This window comes from Equus quagga, chromosome 11 (genome assembly GCF_021613505.1).
Source record: "Equus quagga isolate Etosha38 chromosome 11, UCLA_HA_Equagga_1.0, whole genome shotgun sequence".
Classification (NCBI taxonomy): Eukaryota; Metazoa; Chordata; class Mammalia; order Perissodactyla; family Equidae; genus Equus; species Equus quagga.
The window spans coordinates 109,499,502-109,520,081 of NC_060277.1; the positions used below are offsets into that span (position 1 = coordinate 109,499,502).

At 57.2% G+C, this 20,580-nt stretch overlaps 1 protein-coding gene across 2 annotated transcripts in view; it reads left to right on the forward strand.

Moving 5' to 3' along the window:
• TMEM104 (transmembrane protein 104) overlaps window positions 1-17,665 on the forward strand; it is a 64,138-nt gene extending 46,473 nt beyond the window's left edge. For both annotated transcript variants that reach the window (XM_046674658.1, XM_046674659.1), the window contains one exon: window positions 14,993-17,665. In XM_046674658.1, the coding sequence (XP_046530614.1) occupies window positions 14,993-15,753 (761 nt within the window). In that variant the 3' untranslated portion in view covers window positions 15,754-17,665. The remainder of the gene's footprint in view (window positions 1-14,992) is intronic.
• The last annotated feature ends 2,915 nt before the right edge of the window (window positions 17,666-20,580 follow it).

The following is a 20,580-nucleotide window of genomic DNA, read 5'->3' on the forward strand; positions in this document are numbered from 1 at the left end:
TCGGAACTCAGGGTGCGTGCTGCTCCTCATTCCATGCTAGCACTCAGCGCTAGATCACCGAGCTCAGGACACTTTCCCATCCACAGGATTTCTGGTGCTTCTGGCACCTCTAGTCCCCTGGTTCCCCGCACTCGGGCTTACGAGATCCTGGTGTAAGGAGCCACCGCATCACGGGAGTCCTGGCATCTTCACTTGGAAGGGACCGTGGCAGTCACGCAGCCCAGACCCCGGCCCTGCAGGGGCAGGCTCTGCAGCATGTGGATGGGGTGGCCTTCAGCCCAGGAGCTCATAGCTGGGGAAGGCTCCCACTCAGGGATGTTTGTCAGTGCTAGAAAGTTCTGACTTGTCTTGAGCCAAACTTGCCAACTTATAACTTCTTCCCATTCTGGGTCCTTCCTTGCAAGAAAATGAGCAGGACTTAGTTGTCTGGTGTGTGAGCTTTGGGGCCTCTGAAACTTGATGAGCCTGTCCTTCATCATCCAGCTGAGACGAGGGGTGGGAGGACCCGTGTCCTGTACCTGGATGAGGCAGGATTCCTTGTCTTCCCCATTCGGTTGGTCTGATCCTATGCTCACCTACAGGGTGCTCTTCCCAGATTTCATTCACAAACTCCCAGGCCCTGGGTACAATTAATGTGACTACCTGGGAAAAAAAATGAGACTTTGTCATCGAACGTGAGGATCGCCTAGCTCCAAGGATAGGCTATTGGAATGGGGCCTCCTTGGGTGCCGGGGGGATTGTTTCCAAACGTTGGGATCATCGAGGATCAGAATCATGGGGCGTCCGACCTTCTCCTGCTTATAAGTGCTTGAAAGACCTAGTGATCCTCAGAAGGAGTTTTCCCAGTAAAGCAGTATTTGGAGAAAAATATTCTTCTTCCTCACTTCCCTGACCAACTCTGTCGTCCCAGCTCCGCCGCTCTCTGCAGCCGGGTCCCAAAGTCCTGAAGTCTGGCCCCTGCCCTGCTCAGGATTGGCTGTCCTTGGCCCACTGCATCAACAGTGAGAAGGGGCTGGTTCCTGTTCCCTTTCCCTCACAGGGAGGGCAGGAGCAGGGTGGGGAGGGGCGAGGGGACGCCCGTGCTTTAGCTGGCATGATGGATTCCTACGTCACCCCACGAGGGGATGGCTGCTGGATAATGACACTTAGTAGCTTCCATAGCACGCTGGTGCCTGTTTAGTGTGACGAAGTCCTGTCTGTGTCTGGTGAGCAATACGTTCATTGAAAGGGAGGGGACTGTAAGGGAGAGGAGGAGGTGACAGTCAGTAAAGAGCGATTGCCTTGGTACAGCATACGAGGCGCCCCCAGACCCAGGGCAGACTCAGCTCCCACCTGCAGAGGAGGCGCTGAGCTTCCGGCCCAGCAGGGCCCAGGGGCCTCGGAACAGCCCTTGCCCCTTTCCATTCTGCTGTTGGAGTCCCCCCCTCCGCCTGAATGAACTGGAATCGGCGGCTCGGTTGCTTTAGAAAATCCTCTGCTCTTTCCCATGGCGGCAGGCTGCCCTAGCCCCTCGTGATCACATTCTGCCTCTCCTCCTCCCACAGGGCAGCAAGGCGGCTGCTAATTAGCCCCAGGGACTGCAGTGGGCATCATCCAGGTCCCCCACCTGGAGGCAGCTCCTTGGTGCAGCTGAGCAAGGCAGCGGTTGCCTTGAGAGAGGTGCCCAGCATCAGAGAGGGCGGGAGGTGGAGACCAGCCCGTGAAGGTCATCCACACTCGTGTTTGGTGGTGACATTGTTGTCTTGTCATCATTGCCTCTGCAAATCATTTGCCTCTTTTCTCCCTTTGATCTGGGAGATAATCAAATGGCGGTACCCTCCCCACCAGCCTTTCATCCAGAGTGCCACTGTGTGACACTGGTGACAGCCCAGGCGGTCATTTTTCTCCCTAAAAGACTCAGAACTCTGGGTTTGAGAAGTAAATCTCTCTATGACAGAAAGCCCTCACAAGTGAAAGAGAAATTGCCCAGTAAAGTAAACGCTGTAGCCTAGCCGAGGTTTCAGTTCCCTGCCTGGGCCAGTGGGGCCACCCGGGCATTTTTCTTCATGAATCTAGGGGAAGGCGTTCCCCTCATCCTGACCCCAGGCAACAGCATGGCCTCAGGAGGGAGGAAGGGAACGGAGATTATGGGGTCCCCAGGAGCCACCAAGTATCACCAGTATCAGGGGCCTGGGGAAGGACCGAGGTCTGCCCACTGGACATTTGCAGGCCATCCAAGGGGGTCTCTTCTCTGGCCCAAGCTGACCCCAAATGATTTCTCTAGAACTCCTCCAAAGGCAGTGAGCACCAAAACCCCATTTGTCCTCTCAAGTCTGCACAAAGTTGTCAGTTTGCAACGAACTCACTTTTCATTTTGCTTCCGAAAAGCAGCTGTGCGGCCGCGTCCCCGTGGCCCTTACCCCTCCCCATGCTCCCGTGCACGCTGCCCTCCCCTCTCCCCAGATTAGGGCCCACACGGTCCAAGCGAGCCCAGCGGGGAGCTCGGGGTGGCGATAAGCTGGCTTGGGTTCTAGGAAGACAAAAGGGAAGAATGAGCACCAAAGGGACCGGAAAATCATAAATAAACGTGCTGAGCCGGAAACTTTCTTGTGCTTAATTAGGAATTTGTTCTGCCATCTGTTGAAATGAGGCCGAGGAGGATTGCTGGAACCCGCCCCGAGCAGGGCCCGCAGCTCAGATGAGTTGAGAAGCCTTTAGGCCGGGTCCTCGGGGCCTTCTCTGTGCCCTCCTCCAGTTCATTAGTCCCAGAAGCCCCTCGTGCCGCCAGACTGGGATTTAAAGGATTGGATGGCATTTGCAAATAGCCGCTTGTCCAGGAAAATGTCAGAACATGTATGACAGGTGCCAACACTGATTCATTTCTTTTGCTCCCCAAATAAGTTCTGGGGAGACCAGGCTTGTCGGTTTGGGAGACCCGGATTGCAAAATGCCTCTAAATTCACATGTGTGACGACAGTCCCCAGCTGCCATCCTGGCAGGTGAGACTGTTCTTCAGGCCTTTGCAGACTTCCTGACCGGCTCCCTGTGCCGTCCAGCCACTCGCCCCTGGGCAGCTGCTTCAGATCAGCCACAGGCTCCGGAGCCCATGGCTTCGGCTCTAGTCCAGGTGCTACATCTGCTGGCTGTTCACACCATCCTACGTTCTCCTGTTGTTCCCTTCAGTGCAGGTCCAGTAGTGTCTGCTCCCAGGGTGCACCGACAGGCCAAGCCTGCCCCAGCCAGGTTCCTTGTCCGGCAGTGGCAAAGGCAGGACTCCCTTCATGGAGCAGCCGTGAGATAAAATGGGATCACGCAGAAAGTGCTGTTAGCACAGTGCCTGGCACCGGGTCAGCATTCAGATATCAGCCACAACGTGCATCCCCACCATGATCATCTCTGTCGACCGATAACATCACAGGAGTGGCCTCAGAGTGAGCCTCCCTTGGGGCTGGCCAGGAGATCAGGGACGTGGCACAAGCCACCTCCAGAAAGAACTGTGGCGCCACGTGTCCCTCGGTGAGATCTTGAAGCATCAGTGGTTGGCAGCCCCCTCTAGCCCCACCCCAGCACTGGTCTCCGGTGCAGCCCCCCAGCCTCCACCCTCACCGCCTTCCAGGAAGCTTGAGCCCGAGAGGAGTGAGCCGCAGACCCACCTCTCAGAGAGGCCGGGGGCTTCCTCTTTAGCTCCTAGCTCTCTCTCTCAGCCGTCAGTAGACCAGGGACACTTAGGAGAGACGCAGCCAAAAGTGCCATCCTTCGTGCCCACAGGCCCAGCAGCTGTGGCTTCAGAGTCCAAGCCCTAAGCTGCTAAACCGATGACTATAGACTGCTCCCACCTGGGACACCTGGCAGGGAGCTCTCAGGCTGGAAGGGGCCATGGCAGCATCATTACTTCACCCCCATTGCCAACTTCCCCCGGCAGACGCCTCCCACTTGGGAGCATGAACAGCTGGCTCAGCTGAGGGCACCCCATTTGGTGTTATTAAAAAACCAATTCTTTCTAATAAAGGCTGCTCTGGAACGCGGCAGCCCTCCTCAGTCTGGGTTGTCGAGGACCCACAGGGCTTCCTTCCCTCTGATTGTGTATTCAGAGCAGCCACCACGCACATTATTGCCGTCTCTGTGCTCTCCTCAAAGTGGGTCAGGCACCGTCCTCTCCAAGTGTTTGTGGATAAACTCGAGCCTGCATCAAGAAGTTTCTTGGCCCTGCTTTCCCCACCTCCCCTCGGCAAGTGCCCCAGATTTGTCTTCCAGACTGAGCCAGCAGGGAGAGGTGGGGCTCAGCGGTGGTGGCCCAAGAAGCAGAAGGTCCCCAGAAGATGACCATCACCTGGGAACATAAGGGCTCTCTGGTTTCACTTGTCCCCAGAATTATCTGTGGCCCCTCGCCTGACCCCCGCAGATCCATGACTGATCTCAGTTGAGTGCCCCTTGGTGGGACTGCTCTGATCTGTCACCAGCAGCAGCCAGGGGTCTTCCACGTCTGGGCCATCTGTTCCCTACGTTCTGTTGGCTCGACGTCCCAGCTTGGTGTGTGAATTCCTTCACAGCCACTCACTGCTTTCCCCTCACCAACTAGTGCTTCTCGGAGGGCCAGGAAGGACCCCCTTCCAAAACAAACGTAGCACCTCGGGCCCCTCCAGAGTAGCCAGCCGGCCTTCGCCCGTCAGCACCGCCTTGCCCTGTTGTCGGCAGCCCTGTGCTCGCTGCCCCCTCTTCTCTCGGTCAGTGTCTGGGGCCCTCCTGGCCGTTATATGTCCAGCTTTCCCTCGTTACATAGCCAGTGGAAGGGATCCCAGAAAACCTTTTTGTAGGTTTCAGTTTGGTCTTAATTTTATTCTTGGTTTTCTCAAAGTTCCCTCTGCACATGCAGAGGTCAGTTTAAAGGAGAGGATCCTGGGGTTTCTGTCTTAAGGCTCTTAACGTGGACACTTAATTAAAGTTTGTTGAGGAGCCAGCCCCTGCTGTGTAGTTATCCCTTTCGTTAGCAGCGGGCCTGACCTGAGCGCCCTGCTGGGCCCCGGGCGGAGGCCTTTGCTCTCTTGGCTGCACAGCTCCTCTCAGCAGCCTTTGATGCCAGAAGCTCTGCTCTGCATGTAGCTGAGACGTGTGCTGACCCGGCCGTTGGACAGGGACTCCTGCTCCACCCAGGAGGTTGGAGGGCCAGCTGCCTGGACGCCAGCAAGGCAAGGGACATAAGACCCAGGTAGCTCATGGTCAGTGGGGCGAGGTATCTGAACGACAATGGTTACAGGCGTGCCTCTGCACAGAACTGGGCTTCACACAGGCCTGGGCAAACCTCAGCCTTGCAGCACAGTCAGGCAGCCATTTACGTCTGCAGAGCTGATGTGGCCCACAGCAACCCTGGAGCCGGAATTTATGTTCAGACCAGGGGAGTCCAGAAGCTCTTGTCATGGTACTGCCTCTCCTCATCCTCCCTGCTCTTTCTCTCCATCCTGCTTTCTCTCTGCTCTCCTTAAGAGATGTTTTAGCTCAGGCTACCATAACAATATGCCACAATCTAGGTGGCTTAAAAAATAGAAATTTATTTTCTCAGAGTTCTGGAGGCTAGAAGCCCAAGATCGAGGTCCAAGCAGGGTTGGTTTCTGGTGAGGCCTCTCTTCCTGGGTCATGGACAGCCATCTTCTCACTGTGTCCTCACATGACCTCTCCTCTGTGCATGCAAGGAGAGTGATCTCTGGTATCTCTTCCTCTTCTTGTAAGAACATCGGTCCCATCAGATTAGAGCCCACCCTTAGGACCTCTTTTAACCTTCATTGCCTCTTTATAGGCTATGTCCCCAAATACAGTCACATCAGGGGTCAGGACTTCACCGTATCAATTGTGGGGGGAGCAGTTCAGTCCATGAGAGGAAAGGGCTGGCGGCCTCCAGGAAGAGTGACAGGGCCGAAGTGCTGTGTTTCCAGTCTCCGGGAAGGAGGTTAGTCAGCCAGCAGCCAGAGGCCCCTCAGCTCCACTTTCCCAGTGATTACAAACTGAGCTTGCTCTGACAGCTGAAGAATGAAAAATTGAGATCCTGTCCTCCCAGGCACCACTTGCCATGCCTTGAGGGTGTGGAAAGTTGAAGAACGAAAAGTCCAGAAGTCCTGATTTCGTTCTTAAATACCCACCCTTTACCAACGACCTCTTCCTCCTGACACACTTGGAAAGGAGAAGGCTCTGCTCTGAGTCCTTCAGAATGAATAGTCTAGCCACAGAGCAGAACCTCGGTTGTATAAGTTGATTATTTAAACATCCTTCTCTTCTGTCTCCATGATGATGACGATGACAACACTGTCTACAACAGTGACAGAGCTAGAATCCCCAGAAACCACAGAGGCTGACCCAGCATGGGAAGGTAGTCAGATCGGCTTTAAATTCCCTCCCGTCAGCAGAAACCCAAGTGGTTTGTGAGTGATTACGGGCAAGTCCAGCAATCACAGACTGTCTCACTGGCCTGAGATCAAAACCTGACCCAGGCCCAGAAGGGCTTGGAGACGAGCATGTCCGGCAGAGAGCTTCTCATTTTTCCCAAAGGGAGCTCCCCTCGGCCAGAGACCGAGCATGTCCTGTCTTCTCGGGGTATGAAGGGTGCCCCCACCCCGACCCACAGCCTGTGCTCAGGTGGGAAGGTGACGACCAAGGATGGACAGACCAGCACGAGCCCCAGAGAATTCAAACTAAGTTCCTTTTCAGTCTCTCTCAGCCCCGTACAGAGACAGCACAGGCCCAGAGTCCCCCAGGTGACAGGGTGATGGGGCCAGCTTGGCTGTCTGTGGCCTTAGATGGAGCAAGAGGATGTGGCCCTGGTTCACAGAGCAGGTGTGAGCAGCCTGTTCAGGGTCCTCCTTGCACCCCGCAGAGCCCTAAGGATTAGCTGACACCTGGGCCAGAGATGCTCAGAGCAGGGGATAAGGATTAGCTGACACCTGGGCCTGAGATGCTCAGAGCAGGGTCTTTCCTGGGAAGGGTCGTGACTGCAGCTCGACCCGGCAGGGGAAGGAGGGGTCACCCTCCTTGGAGCAAAAGGAGAATTAGGTGAGACCTGGAGATTGACAGGTTTTCCTGCCTGCCCAGGACCTGGGCTTTCAGGCTGGGAAAGGTTTCTGCAATGATAAAAGTGGCTTACACGTTTTTGAGCAAATGACGTGGGCCTGGTCGGCCCAAGTGCTTTACTGTACCATCTTATGCCATCCTCCTTGCCCCCCACGAGCCTCTCCATTTCTAAAGGTGACAGAAGGGAGGCGCTGAGACATTAGGTGACCGCCCCAAGATTACACAGTTAAGTGGCAGAATCAGGAGTGACACCCAGCGTAAGTGGAGGACTCGAGGTCTTTTAGAAGAGGAGCAGCCTCTCCCCTTCCCTGTCTCCCTCTCCCCAGCTGTTTCCAAGGTGGTGGAGCTTCCACTCACGTCCCAGCCTGATGGCCCTGCAGGTCTTCTGAGCCCAATGGCTCTCCGTCTACAGTTGGTCCTGTGCTTTAAGGAACAATTGCTCAGTCACCTGCTTCTGCTTTTAGGCCGAGAAACTGCCTGGTCTTCAGTGATTCTCAGCTCAGGCCAGTGTTAGGCCCTCAGCTCCTCCTAGAGCTCCTGAATCTCCAGGAGCCCCGGCCAAGTCTGATGACCCAGCCTAAGGAGAGACACATCAGTGCCCCAGTGCCCTCCGAGAGCAGTGCGGCGGTGAAGGAGGAAGCTGGTGCCAAGTCCTCCCCCGGATCCAGCTCCCCACCCGGAGTGCCAGTGCCCAAGCTGGGGATGGGCACGACCCGGCCATTCGTTATCATTAGCCCTGGCATGTTGATTCTCTGCTTGGAGAAGGGAGTGCCATCCTCCTGACAGCCGCCTTGACGGATGGCCTCTGCCCTGCACATGGCAGAGCCACAGCTGCTCACAGGGCTAGGGGAGCAGCAAGGCCTTTGGGGTGGCCCAGGCTGGAGCCTACCACAGCTGCAGGGCATCTGGGGCCAGGTTCAGAGGTCAGAGAATTGAGGGGGCAGCTCTCCAGGAGGCAGGCCTGCCAAAGCAAGGCTGGTGCAGTGGCTGGCTTGTGGGAAGGGCCTGGGGCTGCTAACGCATGGCCCCACAGCACCACTTTGAGGAGTCCGTTGGCTTAACTCTTGGCTCTTCGGATTGTCACGCCGCATATTTGTCTGCTCCTCAGGCACTAGGAATTCAGGACGAGGGATGCGTGTGCAGTCTGGTCTTAGTGGACGTGTCCCCCTCCTCCTCCATGACAACTGTATTCCTTACCCTTCAAGCACATGCAGAGGACACAAGTCACTCTGGAGTCAGGGCCTTGGGGACGCAGGCCATTGGGCAGAGCCCTCTGGGGTTCCAGTGAAGGTCTGTTCTAGCTCGAGCCTATGTCAAGATGTCCCGCTGACTTGGTGACCCAGGACCACAGGCCACTTCCAAAGGAGCCCCAGGCCCAGCCAGTGCAGTCCACCCTGGTGGCCGTGGCCCAGGGGGACTTGGAGCCTACTTGTCCTTTAGCTTTTTAAGAAGGACTAATGCAGCGTCACAGCTCAGCTCTGGGTCTTCAGTGTCTCAGTGCACGTCAAGCAGGTGACTGGGGATTAGAGGTAGAGAGCTGGTCTGAGGTTGGGGCAGGAGGCAGGGGTCCTTCGAGTTCCCAACAGGTCAGGCACTTCACAGGCACACACGTGGCCGCACCCCGCAGAGCACATGGGCACAGTAAACCCATGTTGCCAGATCAAAATAAAATGTGAGCCAACAGGGGAATTTTTAATTTTGTGGTAGCCATCTATCAAAATTTAATTAATTTTAATAATATATTTATTCAACCTAATATGACAAAAATGTCCGTCCAACATGTAGTCAATATGAAAAAATGATGAATGAGCTATTTCACATTCCTTCTTCACACTGAGTCTTTGAAATCCAGTGGGTGTGACACTTTAGCACATCTCAGTTTGAACCAGCCACGTTCAAGTGCTCAGTGGCCACATGTGGCTCATGGCCGCTGTGGTGGACGGCACAGCCGTAAATACTTACCAGTGCTTATCTCTCAGAGCCCAAGAGCCCTCCTGGGCGAGCCTGGGAAGCATTCACACATGCCCAGAAGAATCCCTTGCGTAATCCCAAAGCCACTGATGGACAATGAGCAAAATGAGAAAACCAACATAAGGTATTCCAGGTCCCATCATCACACATTCATAGTTGAGAGATTAATGGGATGGAGGCAGGGGGCTCCTGGGAGAGAGCTCTGCCTGGCCCTCCTGCAGGCTGAGAGAGCTTTGGCCTGTGGTCCCCAACTCCAGTGGTGCCTGGGCAGGCGGCCCAGCTCGTGTGAGCCCCAGGCAGACCCCAGAATTCTGTAAGGAAAGCAGAGCCCTGCCCAGGCCTCACCCCCACTCTGAGCGTTGGTGAGAGCCTCACCCTGGCTCAGAGGCCAAGGTGGTGCCTTCGGCTGCTTGCTGTGATGCCTTGGAGGCCACGGAAGGAGCTTCTCCCACTCCACACCCCAAGCACAGGCAAGCACATGTGTGTTTATCCAGCAGTGGGTTTCAGCACATGGAGGATGGAACTGGCTGCTGACAGCTCTGATTTCTGCCTCTACCCAGAGACCCAAGAGAGGTAAACGAGGGCTGCTGTTTGGACTCTCCACAAGTGAGCATCAGAGCCCCGGGCCCCAACCTCAGACTCCTGCTCATTCCCCACTCAGCCCCAAGAGCAAGTCAACTCCAACCCCCGTGAGGTCTCATCTGTGGCTTCATCCGGCCAGTGAGGCCCCAGGGTGAGGGGTCTGGGAGAGTGGGGAGATCAGGAGGGGAGGAACCAGGAGAGGCTGAGCACGGCCAGATTTGGGGTTTTGTGTGTTTTCTCACTCTTATGCCCTTCTCAATTGGGACCACCTTTGCACTTTGGCAGGAGTTCAGAAGGGTGTGGGCTCATCTGTCCTACCTTTTGCAAAGGAGGAAGACCATGAGGCAAAATGGCTCCTGGCCAGGGCTGCTTGTCTGGCTCTTGTTGGCAACAGAGGAAAGGAGGGGTGGGAGGCCCTCTCTGGAAGCGGCGTTTCTCTCCTGACAGCTTTAAGAGCCTGATGGATGGCTGGTTAAGTGTTGTGAGAATGCATCTTGATATAAAGTATTACTTTGACCGCCGCACTTGAGTTTGCTGACATCCTGTACAGAAAGCTGATATTGACCTGAACCCACTGACCTTTCCCTGGCCCATCCTGATGCCCTTAACTGGACATGCCTCAGCTGGAGGGATGTGAGGTGTCCGGGTCCTGAGGGCCAGGCCCTCAGGTGGGCAGGGCATCCCTGGTGCACATTTTGCTTTTAACCTGACCTGCTCAGAAAGGGAAGGGAGGTGTCTTGTCTAAGCTATCCGATCGCAGCTCAGGATCTGTACCGAGATAAGGACTTGCCTGTCTCGTGCCCTCTGGAGGAGTCGGACGTGTGGGAGAGTAGGGAGCAGGCTGCGGCTCAAGGTGAATCGATGTGGTGAGGCCGGCTGATAGAACTCAGAGCAGCTGTCAGAACAAATCTGTGTGTAGGTAGCACATCTCTGCAGGTGAGTCACGGGCCTGGAGACTGAGTCATGCTCTGGCTGTTGGTTTCCCGGGCCCTGCGTCAAGCTCCTCCTCTCCCGCACCGTGAGGAATCATGGCAGCCACAGGCTTGCAGAGCGGGAGCCCAACAGGTTCTTCCAAATCGGGTCCTGATGCTTGATTCCCCTCTGTGACCCCCAGGTGGTCTTCTCCCCTTGGCCTTGGACACTTCCCACGACAGGGATCTCACTATCTACCCCTGCAGCTAATGTGGCTATTAACCCGTTCTTGTTGTAATGTGTGTCCTGTAACTTCCACCTGTTGGCGCCCTGGACTGTGGGCTCCCGAAGGACAGGGACTGTATCTCTTTACTCAGTCCACTATCCCCAGGTGCCTGGAATAGTGCTGGCATGCAGTGGGCACTCAGTATATCTTTGTTAAATGAATGAATGAATGATCCTGTTTGAGCCTATGAGTTACACAAAACAGGTACAATTGTTTTTACGTGAGCACTTACTTCAGATATTAAAAGAAAAGTCTCCTGTCCCACCTCAGGAGTTGCAGCTGTGCCTTCAAGGCCCCACAGCCCCTCCTCACAGGACACGTATCAGGCCCTCACCTCTTTCCCCTGCCACAGAGTCCTTCCTGGCAACTCGCTGCATCCTCACCCTTTGAAGCGTGACTTCTGGTGCAGAATGCAGGTGGATGTGGACTGCGGCCCTCATCCATCACGTGAGCTCTCTGAGCATGGCCTGCCCTCCCCTTGGGGGACAGCAGGCCCTGGTCACCGAGATGTTGGGGGGCGCTCACAGCCCTGTCCGCCTCCTTGTCCGTCCCCACCTCCCACGCAGCTTCAGCCAGGTGTGCACGAGCTGTCAGTGGTGGCCCCGTGAGCCCTGGCCATCAGTGTGTGCACTGAGTCCTGCTCTCCAGTGTGCTTCCTGGCAGTGTCTGTCGCTCACAGCCTGTCATCTTTATTTCATCTTGATTTATTGTCAGACCTAACGAGTTTTTGGAGCAGCTATCTCCCAGGGATGGGGCGATCAATCTAGGAGATGGCTGCTGAACTCTGTTCCTCTAGCATCCAGGGGAGGGTGGGGCCCAGGGCAAAGAAGTGTGGTCCCAGGGCCTCTCAAGGTCAGCACCAGGCCCTCCTGCTTCCGTCCTTCCGTCCCTCTCTACCCCTCCCTTGCAGCACAGCGTTTAGGCGTCACTGGTCTCTTTTGAACTGGCCAACTTGGAGACCAGGCCAGAACATTTTCCTTTCCCTCCACTGCAGAGAACATAGTTCAGCACCCGCCTGCCCGCCCTTGGCCTCTCAGCGGCTGGGGAAGCTGAAGGGCCCCCACGGCTCGCACTTCCCCTGCCTCTTCGCGAGGTTAACTGGGGCTCCTGGGGAGCTGCAACCCCACCGAGCAGCCACTTTTTAACACTCCTAGAATCGCCTCCCAAGAGCCTCTGGCACCTTAATTCCTGGACAGGAGCGAACATGCAGTCTTGAGGATGGGTCTGCCTTTTGGAAATAGACCTGTTTGATTAAGGAACAAGGTGGGTGACTAAGCCAGGTAGTAGCATTATGTGGTAAAACTCATTATAGCTGGAAAACTGTGAGAGAAATTTTATCACCCGTAGCCCTGGCGTTGAAGGCCATCCTAAAAGTTCTAGAAAATGTCCCGTGTCATCATTGACATAAAGATGCAGCTCTCAAGACTCTAGAGGACCCTATTAGTAGGTGTGCATTTTGGAGGGGGGTGCAGGTTGTGCATGCGTGCTTTAAAAAATCAGTCACATGTCTTTGGAAACCTGCTTCATAAATTGGTTTTGGTTTCTTGGGGGTTTATGTGTGAGGAAGATTGTCGCTGAGCTAACGTCTATGCTAGTCTTCCTCTGTTTTATGTGGGACACCACCACAGCATGCTTGACGAGCAGTGCTAGGTCAACACCCAGGATCCGGACCTGCAAACCCCAGGCCGCCAAAGTGGAGCACGTGAACCCAACGACTATGCCACAGGGCAGGCCCCATAAATTGGTCTATTTACAATAAGCAAAGCCCCCCATCGGGGCTGTCCAGACGGCTCACCTTGAAGTCAGCAAGCCAGTTTCTGCCTGCGTCTCTTACGTCTCTGCGTCTTTTTGCCTGCCTCTTGGAGGTTTAGGGCTGAGGAGGAGGCCGGGCAGGGAAGCACTGGCAGCATCCGGGCTGCAGAGAGCAGAGGTCAGGAGGCAGTCCTGTCCGACAGCCGACTTCCTCCTGCCTTCTTGCGTGCTCCCCAGACCCGGGGCCCGGAGGCTGAGGCTGAGCAACAAACAGAATTTCTCCACTTGCCTCTTTCCGAGTCCATGCTGGCCTTGGCCGGGGCCAGGGGTAGCACCAGGTCGTGAGGTGACAGCCCGAGGTGGTAGTGGCATGGCAGGATTTGAATCTCGCCTTAGAGTGGCTGTCCCCTTCGCCCTGACCCCGGTGCTCTACCTGTGGTGGCGGAACTGTCAGCTGCAGCCTCTTGAATAGCTAATCACCAGGCAGCCCCAGGGCCCCGAGTCTGCCAGCTGTGGCCACCCCACCCGCTCAGCTCTGCTTCGTAACCCTTTCTGGCCCAGGACAGACTCCCTGGCACGTGGGGGACGGCCCATCCACCCCGTCCAGCCTTTCCCCTGGGTCCCCTCTCCCTCACATCTTGCCCCGGCACACTTCCTGTGGAGCGGTTCTTCCACACACATCTCTGCCCTCCCTGCACACCCCTCCTGCACTCACCCCCGGAAATCTGATGAGCCAGACCTCGGGGTCCCGAGCATCCCAAGGGAGCAGGGAGGCCCCACGAGCTGTCCCCTCACGACCTGCCCTCCCCACAGAGGGTTTAGCCAAAGGCAGCTCCGGTCTCAGACCTCAGGGGAGGAACTGGGTCGCCACTTTCCCCTTGACTGACCAGAGCTGGCAAGATTTGTGATGTCCCTGGAGCGGCGAGAGCATGGGGCCCTCGGAGTCAGGAGCGGCAGGGACAGGAGGAGGCGGAGAGAGCCAGAAACAAATCATCTTCTTTATTGGCAATTTTCACAGGCTGTTCCCTCGCTCCCCTCCTCCTCCCCTGTCCCCGACAGTGTCAGGCAGCTCTGATTAAAAGTAATAGATGATGTTTCCATCAATCCCACTACCCAGTGTCATTGTGGGAAGACATTGGTTTGGCTTTCTGTGAGTCCCAGGAGAAAGGCCTCTTCTTTCCAGGGAGCCAGGGAGTATGACATGGCCTGAAAGGGACAGTGAGGAGACCCCAGCCTCCCACCCAGAGAGGAGCCCGGAGCCTCTGATGGGCCGGCAGGCAGGAGCTGCACAGCTGGCAGCCGGCCCTTCCAGCCCATGCTGCTTCCCCCCGACCCGTGTCACTCGCCAAGACGTCAGGTGTCAGCCTGGGCTTTACTTGAGGGATAAGGGCACAGGCCAGGGGGCTGTCAGGTCGGGTCTGAACTGAGGCAGCAAGGGTTTGTGAACTCCAAAACTGGAGACAGGGACACCAGTGGTCCCTGTGTGTGTTGAGTGGCTGGTGGTGGCAGTTCCGGGTGATGTGAATGATCTATGCCAGAAGCCAGAGAGGCGCCGAGAGAGTCAGCTGGATCTCGAAGTACATCTGTCTTCAGGGAGCTTAAGATCTGTGGCGCTGCCTGGTGAGCCTGGCCAGGTGTAAGCCCTGCAGGAGGGCCGTTTTAGAGGCTCCCAGGTGCTACCAGCCTGTCTACTCTGAACGATTCGAGTCAGGTCCCCTTCCACTTCCGCAGCAGACCTAGGCCAGAGTGGCTCCCTGTCCCTACCTGTACCACCAGGAGAACAGAGCCGTGTGCCGTTTGCCTCCAGGCCTGGTGCCAGCATCTCAGCTCTCCCCAGCATTGGTCTTTGGTGCTGTTTCTTCCCTCAGGTGACCACAGGCCCCTTCCTGCCTGGTGCAGGCCCCTGGGCGCCTGCCTCTGCTCAGGCTGCCAGCAGGCTTTCCTGTTTCCCTCAGGTGTCTCTAGCAGATGCCCTTGGCCCAGGAGGACACCTCCCCCCAAATGCTCTGTGTCCCCTACCCCTCCACGCCCCCCAGCTCCCCAGACATACATTCTTTAAACCAAGCAAACACGAGTCCTAACCTGGGCATGCTCCCTGCCAGGAAGGTGTCAGAGCCCCCAAGACAGCCCCTGGGGGCTGATAAGGGAGCTGGGCAGGGCCTGGCCAGGAGTCTGCACTCCTCCGAGGAGACAGTGTGGTGCCACCCTGCTCATCACCCCAGCCCAGCCCTCTTGTCATGCCCAGCCCCCCCCCCCACCACCAAAAGATGCATTCCCTTCTCTGCTGTAGTGGGTGTGACAGGACACAGAAAGGGAACACATGACATCCATAAGGTCAGCAGCCACTGCTGACCTGTCCCAGAATGTGGCCATCGGGGTTACATGAATTTATCGATTCTTTTTCATGGGGCTCTGTTTCCTCCTCTGGTGGCTGACCCCCCTCTTGTTTTCCAGCTTTCGCCATCATGATCGTGCTGGCCCTGGTCCGCATCGGATATGGTCATGCGGAGGGGCACCCACCCCTAGCTGACTTCTCTGGGGTCCGGAACCTGTTCGGGGTGTGCGTCTACTCCTTCATGTGCCAGCACTCCCTGCCGTCCCTCATCACACCCGTCTCCTCCAAGCGCCACCTCACACGCCTGGTCCTCCTGGACTATGTGCTGATCCTGGCCTTCTATGGTCTCCTCTCTTTCACCGCCATCTTCTGTTTCCGTGGCGACAGCCTCATGGACATGTACACCCTCAACTTTGCACGCTGCGACGTTGTGGGCCTGGCCACTGTGCGCTTCTTCCTGGGCCTCTTCCCCGTCTTCACCATCAGCACCAACTTCCCCATCATCGCCGTGACCCTCCGCAACAACTGGAAGACACTTTTCCACCGTGAGGGGGGCATGTACCCCTGGGTGGTGGACCGCGTGGTGTTCCCCACCATCACCCTGGTGCCACCTGTGCTGGTGGCCTTCTGCACCCATGACCTGGAGTCCCTGGTGGGAATCACAGGGGCCTATGCTGGCACGGGCATCCAATACATCATCCCTGCCTTCCTGGTATACCTCTGCCGCAAGGACACCCAGCTGGCCTTTGGCTACGGGACTGTCAACAAGCACAGGTCCCCTTTCCGACACACCTTCTGGGTGGGCTTCGTGCTGCTCTGGGCTTTCTCCTGCTTCTTCTTCGTCACCGCCAACATCGTTCTCAGTGAGACCAAGGTCTGATGGCAGAATGTGTCTGGTAACAAGAGGGATGGGGGCCCCAAGCCAGCCCCACCCCCACCTCTCCGCCTGCAGAGCCAAGATCCAGTTGCCTTCCAGGTATCCACGGGGCAGGCAAGGCCAGGGCTCTTGGAGGGGACCTTCCATATCTCCAGCTGGGGATCTTCCCCCGACCCGGGATTCCGCACAGCAGACAATTCCACAGATTTGTCCAAGGTGGCCTCCTCCCAGGCCCTCCTGCCTAAGGCTGCCCCTGACCAGTCAAGCCACACAACCCGGGCACAGGGCTGCTCTCAGATTCCGGGACTGGTTACTGGAATCGACCCCCTTTATACACACATCCCACCACCCCCATCACCGGGGGTGGTCTCCTCCCCCGCACAGTGGAGATGCAGTGCTGGCACTGCCACTATTTATACCAGTCACCATGTCCCCCTCGCCCCCCCTCCAAACTCCCTCCCATGTCCTCATCTGCTCCACTAGGAGCAGCATCCTCCTCAGGGCCAGCGCCAGGCTCTGACCCTCCCCACTGGGCCTGCCAGTGGCAAGCAGAGCCCACCTTCTTGTCAGATCACAGTCGCCAAGTGGCACTCCTGGGGGCACCTGGCCAGCCCTGATGACAAGAATAGGAAGTGCTAATCGGCCCCAGGGTCCTCAGACCGGAGCTGTGAGGACCCTGGCTGTGGGCGCCAGCTCCTGCGCTGGGCTCCTGAGCCTGTCATAACTCGGAGCAGCCCTTCTGTCGGGGCACAGCAGTCCGTGCACTCGGTTTAAAGCCCAGAGCTTGTGACCCCTGAAAGGGACCCTCTGCTCTCCTGACTGCCCCGCTGGGGTGCTCGGGCCCCCGTCAGTGCGGAGGGCAGCGTACAAGGGCCACTAGAGAGGAGCTACCCCCACCCGCCCCCGCAGTGGCTGGGGAGCGCCCTGGGCATGTACTGGTGAGTGGGCTCCATGGTTCCTGCCCTGTGGGAGGTCAGGCCTGCTCCCTGCCCCTGCTCCCACTCCAACACTACAGGTGGCTCCCTTTCGAGCCGGGCTGTGGGTGCTCAGTATGCACGCTCTCCATGTCCCTTGGGTGCCGTGGGTGAGGTGGGACGCTGGCCACCATTCTCATGGAAGGAGGGCCAGGATCTCAGCCACCTCACCGCTCCTCCGAGGTTCCCTCCCCCTCACAATCATGCATGCACCCGCTGGGCCAGCCTTCCTCAGAAACGCAGGTGACTCTAACGAACTCTGTATTTTCAATGTGCCTTCTACTTCAGGACCTGGGGGTCCTTTCTGACCCTCCCTGGTGTGCCCCCAGCCCTGGGCATCTCTGGGGTGGGGTCTCAGGCCCCTACCCCTCCCTCTTTTGATTTCAGTGCCTTGCTCAGCCCTCCTTAGGGAACCTCCAGAACCTCCCCCTGCGTCTCACATCTTCATACTCTGGACAGAGGGACGATGCTGGGTCTCCTGGGGCCCACGGTGGTCTCGGGAGGAGGGAGAGGAACGTGGGACTTTCAGGAACATGGGGGAGTCCGCAGGCAGCACCACCTCTACTTGGCCCCTAGCAGCCCCAGCCTCTGAGAATCCCATGTCACAATCGGCCATGATCTGCTTTCTTTCTGTTGTCGCACGTCTTCGGTTCTCACAGCTTGTCTCCGCGTATTGTTATTTTCCATCCACGTGAAAAATAGATGCCCCTTCCCCATCTGCCATGGTGGCTTCTTTCCAGGAGGCCCTGCCCTGGGGTGAGCAGAGCAGGGAGGGCTCCACGGTGGCCCAGCCCCCTGTGGCTCAGACCCTCCCTTGAGTGCCCGGCTGTTTGCTGAAAACTCAGTTAAAACATCTGTACTTACCATTCTCCAATTACGTTCCATCTTGCTTAAGGACAAAGCAAATTAAATCATCCCGCCACCCCAGGCTCCAAACCAAATCTTGGTCTCGAATTTATTAGCATCATAAAGCCCAGGTTGATTTATGTAGCAATCTGGAGCCACACAGCAGTGGAGTCGGGTGGCTGCATTCCCCTCCTCCAAGCTGGGCAGCCCCAGTCCTGGAGGGAATTGGCCCGAAGTGACCACATCACTGATGACAGGCCAGGGCCCTCACCACTGCCACTGCCTGGGTTCCTTTGCTCCTCAGTGTTCACCTGCTATCTGTTCTGTTAGAGGTCAGATGGGGCCACCTTCCTCTCTACTGCTGATAGCCAGGGGGCTTGGGGCAAGGGGGAGAGGACCCCGACAGCTAGCATTCCCCAGATAATGCTTGCTCACCACTTGCGTCAAGCACATTTGGCTGAGTTTTTCCATTGGCTCTGTGAGGTGGGCAGTCGGGTCATGGTTTCCATTTTATAGATGGACCCCCAGGGTGCGTGGAGGGGAGGGCAGAAGAGGATGCCTGCCCAGCCTGGCCCAGGTCCAAGTGTCACTGTGGAGGAGAACATGAACTCTGCAGCCTCCGCCTGACGTCATCTGCCCACAGTGCCCCAGACCAGCCCCGAGGGCAGGCCAGGTCAAGGTAGGAGGCAGCGTTCTCCCCCTCGTTCCCCGCCAGAGCACTGGAGCCTGGTGCCATCGTCCCAGCAGCTCCTGCCTGTTCCCTCACCTGAGGCCAGAGAGGCGGCCGCAGGCTTATGGATGGGCAGATGGCAGGTGACGGGTGGGGAGGCACTGCTGAGTGGTGGAAGGTGGGCAGCGGGCACCTCACCAGGCCCTTAGCCACACAGCTGTTCTCACCACATGGGGGCCGGGAGCAGCCTCGGCAACAGGCAGAGACTAAAGTCAGAGTGGTGGGGAGGACAGGGGCTGCCCCCACCTCACGGGAAACCAGCCTGAGGGGTAGAGCCCGGCAGTGCCGGGCTCCAGGGCTGTGTTGCCGTAGGCAAGCGCAAGGATGAGCCTATGCCTGTCCGGGGGCCAGATTCCCGAGCAGGGCTGACGCCAGGTCAGGCCATGCTGATGGCCACTGCTAAGCTGGCTCTTCTTAAACCAAGATCCGGGGCTGCAGGAGGGAGCTTTGCGATCCCTTCTCCCCAGGGCCTGGGGCTCAGTGTGTCTGTGGGAGAAAGGGAGAAGTAACATATACTGAGCCCCTGGTGTGAGCCAGGCAGGGTGCTGAGTCCTTTCCCAGTGGCCCGTGGCATAACCTGGAGATTACGAGTGTGGACTGACAAGTGGGACCTGCCCCTCACGGCAGCGAGCCTCCATGCTCCCTCCTCCGTCGTTCGTAACTTGGGGATAAAAGCTCCTGCATCACTGACCAACTGTGGGAACTAAAGTCCTTAGCTCAGTGCCTGGCACGATAGTGCTCAATAAAGCCGGTATGTGCTGATGCCCGGCGCCCTCGTCACTCGCCAGCCATAACTGCACTTATAGCCACAGACCCCCAGACTCACTGAAGACCCCTGATTGGGGTCCGCAGGCACCTGATTGGTTTCCTGGCGTCCTGCTAAGTCCAGTGTCTTCTTGTAGGAACTGCCTGCTAACAGTTTGGAAACAAGAAATTGACCTGAATTCGGGGTCTAGAGGGCTTTGGGGAGGGGTTGGTCTCTGGTTCCCCAACCCCCCAGGAAGCTTAAGGACAGCCGTCCCCTTTCAAAGAACCAGACTGAGGCTAGGCTGGAGAGTTCTGGATTCAGGACTGAAGCCTGCGTGTGCTGGCTGAGGACATCATGCCCACGCATTTCTAAGCTCTGCGCCCCCTCCCCAACACACACCTGTCTGCCAGTGGTGCGCACCGTGAGCCGCTCAGTAAAGACAGACGAGAAAACACAGCTACGGCAGCAGCAGGAGGGAACAGGAGCTTGACAGTAAGAATTTCCTACTGCTAAGACTGGTGACCAAGGGCGTCTCTCTCCCTGTGTCCCGCCCACCTGGGTGTCTGGTGTCTGGGTGCATTCAGCGTGGTCTTTGCTGCACCGTCAGGCCCTTGTTTATGATGATTGAACATCTATGGCCTCTCCGACACGGTCGGCTTCCTCCTCCCCTGCCAGGCTTTCTGCCCTCCCCCTTGATAGAGCAGGACCCTTGCTTGGTCCTCCCGCAGAGGGGCAGGGGCATCACCGCTCTGAGCAGGAGGCTGGGAAGCCAGACCAAGCCAGCTCTGAACCTGCAGGAGGTGTCCTTCCTGCCCCCACTTCCCACAGGGCTCACTTCTTCCCAAAACACATTCCTGGAGAAGGAACAAGGCGGCCAAGAGCCTGGCCCCAGGAGCAGGATTGGCCCCTCCTCGGAGCCAGCCAGCAGCAGGCTCAGCTCCACATTTGGCTTTTAATTATCTTTCCAGTTCTCGGTTATTAATGATCTTGGGCAGTGAGCGGAGAGCAGCCTGGACCTCGAGACTCCTCCCAGCCTCACCTGCTGCAGCCTTCCACCCAGGGCTGCCCTCGGACTCAGGCAGGCTGAGGGCTCAGGTCTGAGGGCCGGTGGCCAACTGTTAACCCTCTCACTACCAGTAGCTGCAACCAAAGTCAAGCTCCTTTCTGGGGCGCTGGCCTCCAGCACTCAGCTAGACTCACACTCGCCGCCTGCGGTTGAGCCTCCCAATCGTGGACCTGGATCCACAGAAACCCACAGGGCAGAGAACATGAAAACGACTTTAAGGGACCAGGGCCCCCCCATTCCTGGGGTAGTCAGGCTCTCCAGCCAAGAATGGAGAGGTATTAGAAATATCCTCCACTCTACCATTTCAGCTGCTGTCACTCCCAAAACCAAAGAAAAAACTTGGCTTTCATGGCCCAGCCCCAGCAGAGGCCTCTGTGTAGACTGCAGCACAGGTCAGCCTTCCTGGGCACCAGCATGGAGTCGTGTGCGAAAGGGCACTGGGCAGCAGCTGCACCCAGCGGTGCTG